General features: G+C 33.6%; 1 protein-coding gene across 1 annotated transcript; it reads right to left on the bottom strand.

Annotated features, from left to right (window-relative positions):
* Positions 1 to 1,568: 1,568 nt before the first annotated feature.
* Positions 1,569 to 5,919, bottom strand: LOC146729027 (adhesion G protein-coupled receptor D1-like). The gene is made up of 12 exons (XM_085495761.1): positions 5,881 to 5,919; positions 5,556 to 5,605; positions 5,239 to 5,365; positions 4,650 to 4,747; positions 4,321 to 4,437; positions 4,068 to 4,160; positions 3,844 to 3,910; positions 3,439 to 3,524; positions 3,194 to 3,323; positions 3,018 to 3,059; positions 2,674 to 2,889; positions 1,569 to 1,672 (listed from the first exon to the last, which is right to left on the bottom strand). The coding sequence occupies exons 1-12, from the start codon at positions 5,917 to 5,919 to the stop codon at positions 1,616 to 1,618; spliced, it is 1,122 nt and encodes a 373-aa protein (XP_085351887.1). The 3' UTR covers positions 1,569 to 1,615.
* Positions 5,920 to 6,378: the final 459 nt, after the last annotated feature.

A 6,378-nucleotide genomic window follows, 5' to 3' on the forward strand; every position in this document is an offset into this window, starting at 1 on the left:
TATTTTGTGCATTTGTGATGAAAAGAGGGAACTGGTGGTGAAAAGGTTAAAGGACAAGGATATACTATTTGCATTATAACACAATAGTTTACTTTTAGGGTTTGGGGCGTCCTCAAATGAAATTAGTAAAATTACCCCATTGTTGTTGGTTAGCCGTATTGTTTACGTGGACAAAAGTTACTCTGTATAATGTAAACTAGTCATTAATTAACACTTTATTAAGTCGAGATTTGGGAATACCATTCCGTTTTTTTAAACCCTCTTGTAGATGGTGCAAAATCCAAGGCATGATGGGGTCCATACTTTAGTCCGTTAACTGGCCCACCATTGATACGATCACATTTAGCTTTGGTTCATAGCTCTTTCCGTGTTTGTCGCCATTTTCGCTTTCACGAAACTGTAATAAACTTATCGATTGGCGTCAGTTTCCATACTGCGACGAACCATACCTCTCCTGTGCTGATAAATGAATAATACTTAACAAATAATTTAAAGACCAACACAAGAAGAGCCATGGTTGTAAATATTACCGGACGATTCTCAGGAAAAATTATGCAAATTAAAAACAATTGTTCGCTTTGGAATATATTATTATCTATTTTTTTTAGAAGGGCATGTACCAGTATTGCCACACAAATTGGGTTTTTCCATTGTCAATGCTATAATTTTTCCAGGCTATATACAACACCAAATTCAGGACAATGGGAAGTTTTACGAGAAGCCTTTTTGATGAAGGAAGCTGAAGTGTCTAAATAAGTCGTTTGGAAGTAGGCATGAATGCCGGACACGTTCTTGGAAATGATGAAGGTGTGTTGGGGAAACATGAGAGGAGGATATAAAAATAGTTGGATTATTCTGTTTAATTTCGATTATATGTCTACTTTATATAGTCAGTATCTCATACCTCGATATGCATTCTATACAGGTTCCAGCTTGGATCAGGCATCATTTGTTAACATTATATATTCTATAGAGGTTATGCGGATACACAAAATAAACTCGTATTTCAGATTTTACATATATTTATTGACTATACCTACATTCTCATAATGACAATTTACATAGATCTCAACAATTAGCGACATACAACATTTGCCCCGTCTCAGAAAATGTATAGTAAATCACACACGAAAAATGTTAAAAACACACTGATTGAATAATATTAATATAATAATTTTAAGGATTCCATCATTGTTAACCAGGTTAGAAACAAGATATTAGGGTCCTCAACTTTCTCTTACCGATCCAAATCCGGACTGGTTAACATGTGCACATATCGTGGGAATACAACAAGTCGATTAACTTCCGATTATCCCCACGCTCCTATATCAGTCATAATCAAATGAAAATTTTCATAAAATTGGCAGCCCAGGACGTAACAATATGGCGTAACCCAATCATGACAATACACTGCTGAATATTACACATAAATAAATGAATTTATAACTCAATCTAAACTATAATCATATATAATCATAATCATATCATGTGTAATTTTGTTTAAAACGTATACTGATTAGTAATCAATAATAAACAAGGAATTCAAACAATAGAACAAATCAAAATCATTGCCGATCGTAACAATATCAGGTAATTATTAAATAATTGGTCCTAATCAAATATTACAATCCATATCATCATTTTCAGTGTCAGCGTGTTGAAATCTGTTTGCCTAGAACAAATGAAAATATAAATAAATGAATAAGTTAATACGCATATCAAACAGTATCACTTGATGCTAATCAACGCGCGTACATAATTTTCCGATTCTAAATTGTCAGTTTACACTATAGAATTGCATTTTTTCACTTCATTAGCAATGTGAAGGCTACAATCAATTGTTGTCACAATTTACAATATATACTTATATTGTTTTATTTTTCAGAAATAGTTTTAAAATGCTGATGAACACACATAGCCATTGTGAAATTGTGATCATTAGGGGTGAAATGAAAGAAGTACTACTTAATTGATGAACATTGATATATTGCGTGATGTTGATAATTACATGTATAATGTTTTGAAGATCATGGTTTACAATGATGTAATCCTCGTAGCAAGTATTCATCAATAAAGTAACTATATATAATATATAATAAAGTGACTCATAACAATCTAGACACTATATTGTGGTATAGGTCAAACGATATAATCTTATTTATTTTACAGCAGAATAAATGCAATTTGTATAGTTTATGTAGTAATTTATTCCGAGCTCTCCTTGGAAATGTCATTACTGAATTGTATATAGGTCACTCTAGACTAAACACCACGTCGACTTAAACAAAGATGGGACTTCACGTTTCTAGTTTGACCTATTACTAGTACTACTAGGACAGTAATAGCATTAATGTGGATTCACTAATGTACAACTTATGCTTATAAAATTGCACACGACCGCGCCAATTCGTCATGTATCCATGCAAGCCATTTCAGTATATACCATAAACTCGTTCGTTAGACCGCCAAGTAATTCGTCAGTTACGAGTAACTTGTATTCTAGACATTCTGTTTTGTTTAAGTACGAATGACGGATGTGGCGACTAATTAATTTTTAATCCTGACATTGTATATTTATATGCCTAATTTATATACCTACATAGTTGTGAATAACTATGTGTTTCTAAATTTACACAGGTATTGTGAATATTAGTATTAATCGCGTTTACTCACATGTGTGAAGAGATCGACCACTCTATTGGATCGTTGTCTAGCTGCAAATAGTCTTTTTGTTTCAGCTTCCTGCTTTAAACGCAACAACTTCCTTGTACGTTGATTGTTTTCTTTACGAACAGCCAATCGCGATGCTTCTTTTCTCTGAAACTCTTGCCAAGCGAACTTATAATCAGCATCACCCATGAACCATTTGATGTTAATACCTTTCAATAACTGGAGATTGATAAAGACAATAAACTCTAACATATTGTTATTAAGAAAAACTATATATATATATATATATATATATATCGTTTCACATGGAACGTTTGTAAGTATCAGTATCTATTTGTAGAACAAACCTCGTTATTTATGGCAATGAAGCACAAAAACACCACTGATCCCTGCAAAATAATTACATAAAAATGTTTATAATATAAGAACAACAACACTCCACAACTCAACATTGTATTAACGAAGAGTTTTAATCAAACGTTTGCCACTCATTACACTCGTCGAAAAGAGTCATTATGTTTACCTCGACAAATATAGCTCCGGCAAACACATACTTAATTGCCAAGGTAGAAGATCCATTTCCCACGATGAAACCGGCCACGCGACAAACTGTGAAAGAAGCTGTTAGCAAAATAGTGGATCGGATTTCCTGCCTGGGAGAGATATTTCAAAAGAAAGTTTACTTCGACAAACATGTAATCAACAGATATCGAGCTATATATGGTAATTTTGTTTTGTGAATCTGAACTAATAATTTATAAACCTCACCATAACTTCTGTTCCTCAATTCCCCACTTATTCCCTGCAAACTCACTGAAGTTATAGTATACCAATGATAGTATTATTGATGCAATCTGCAAACAAAAATGTTCAAAACGTTACAGGTAACATATCATTTGGATTGCAGTATTACTTACTATCACGTTGAAATCTATGTTGTGCCAATTATTGCTTTATTGAGAGAATATTGATTGTGACTAACCAGCAAATGAATGAATTCCAAAATAAACTGTTAATATTTCCAGTTGTGTTTGTGTGTTAGTACCGACGTGTGTTTTGATTACAACACCTATTTCAGTATAGTTACATTGTATATATAATATGTTGATAACCTACAAACATCACTAAACTTGAATAATGGGTTGAAACCTTGTCCACATATATTTTACTTACTGTGATGATCATTGTTGCTATACCTTCCGATAACATTAAATGGCCAGTCTGTTTATTAATCCAACAACTATAAATATATATAACGAAATAATATCAGTGATAAATACTTCTGACGTGTTCTTTCTACTACTTTATACAGACTTTTCGCAAGAACCAATATATATACAAATAAAAATTATTGTAGGTAATAGGTCTGATATGAGCAATAACTGCTAAATTCTAACCTGTTTGCTTTTTCGTATGACGATACATTGCTATAGAAGCAAGCACACACAATGACTAATGGAACTGCCCATCCAGAAACGAAATAAACAACTCTGTAAACAATAATACACAAATAAAACAAGAATTTAGGTAATGCAACGATCATATGGTATTTCGAATATGACTCGTGAAGCTGTACCCCATTAATCAGACGATTCTACAGTAATGGATAACTGTCAATATTGTCATATGAGAAAAGAACGGGTATCGTACCTTGCAGCAGTCGACTGATAAACATACAGCTTCATTCTTGCTAACAGCTGGATACTCGTATTCAACATCCACATAGAATTGACCAGCAGCGTATAGTGCATCAAGAACGTCATAGTTCTACAATACAACTGTATTTAAAGAATCACGTGATTTTATATTGCAAAAATCCCCAATAAAACGTATAGTTCAGAATCAAAGGGAACAGAATACACATTCCAGCTGCAAAATAGGTAGTGTAACTTGTAAGATACATATATATGTTAGTATATACCACACACATCACTAGCAAAATTCGTATTTGCAATGATATATAACAATCAATCACTCACCTGGGAATACACAGCATGACAAACGTCATAAAAATCATTACAGCAGATAATACACCCGCAATTGTTGTGATTACATCGATACCGGACTCCAGAAAAGACTGAAATATGAAATTTACGTGGTAAAATAAGGTTTATCTCATGCTATATTTCGTCGTTTGTTACCAAAACCAGCGTGCGAATGTATGTCGCTCATCGATCAGCAATAGCTCGTAATCAACAACAACATACAATGCCGTTATTTTATATTCTGATGCGAACGACCGTTTTTTGCCAACAAGTGCGACGGCTTATACCAAGTAGTAATCATAGATACGGATAACTTTCAGTGTAATATTTCAACCAGGAAACAATTTGTTACATTACAATCATACCGTCTAACAATATACATACGGTGGAAGCTAACTAAATAATGTTTCAAAAGAGCTATTTAGTACAAGATATTGCAGATGGATGTATTTGTAAATAAATATCGGATTTGTAGAGGATGGCGACGAGAGTTCTTACATCAAATGTCGAAAAATAAAATAGTTGGAACACCTTGCCACAATGTATACAGACATGAGCATTGCAATTTTTTTCATTTACATACCACCAGTGGCTCTCCGATAGTCATGATAACAGCAAAGCTGCCAAACCGATTACACTGACAATCAGTATACTGCCACAGTTCATCTATTCCGTCATGAATCATGATGCAGCTCGACGATTCCCATATCCTTGAAAGAGAAATGAGGAGTGTATGAAAATGCAATAAAACGCACTGTCGGTTATTACTGTTTTCATATTGAAAATCTTAAATAACTAGGAAACATTATATTACGTCATTATATATTAGTTATAATTACCATCATATAACCTATAACTATTATATGTATCTGCTACATATATATATATATATATGCTTACCCATAACGTGCATCCAAATTCATGTATGAACAAATCGGATTGTATCCATCCTGTTGGAGATGCAATTTCATATACATTTACCTGGACTATAATATGACTTTACAGCGACACACGCCACCAATTTAGGGAGATTAGGTCCAGTATATGTCAATTATATTTTTGAAATTAATTCCTCACTGATTGTACTCTGCACATAACTTACATTATTCACATAAAAATAGAAGTCAATCATTAATGGAGCTTGTGTAGTAAAACGCTTATTCGTGTCACTAACCGTGAGCATATCAACAATATGTATGATATTGCTTACAAATAAATGACTAACCTTGATCTCATATAATTTCATTTTAACAACATCCTCCATACCAGGCAGAATATCACGGACGGATGTTGGATAAACAGATACTGATAGTACAGCGGTGTTTACTTCAATTACCTTCTTGACAGCTGTAATTGACTTGACCCACTCCCGCTTCTTCGGGCTAAAAATGAAGACAATTAAATTATGTTCCTTCACTGCGTAATTCATGATGATTACATTCATAAAAAAAAAACATTTCATTATTGGTGTGCAACAGTATGTACTCATCACCAACTCCTTGGTTGTTTATCACAGTGAGACATTTATATATGTTTAAAGCGGGAGGGTCGTCACTTGCGCACGCGTGGGAATTGAGTCCCAAGCTACGATAAAAACACACGCTAAAAACGCTCTTAGGTAGACGCTTGTTTGTAAATAATGACACGCTATGGCCATCTGACGCATGCGCAGGTGACGACTCCCCGCTTTAATTTGATTTACACACAAAAAATGAATTGTATA

Source organism: Saccoglossus kowalevskii, chromosome 22 (assembly GCF_978046115.1).
Source record: "Saccoglossus kowalevskii chromosome 22, keSacKowa6.1, whole genome shotgun sequence".
NCBI lineage: Eukaryota > Metazoa > Hemichordata > Enteropneusta > Harrimaniidae > Saccoglossus > Saccoglossus kowalevskii.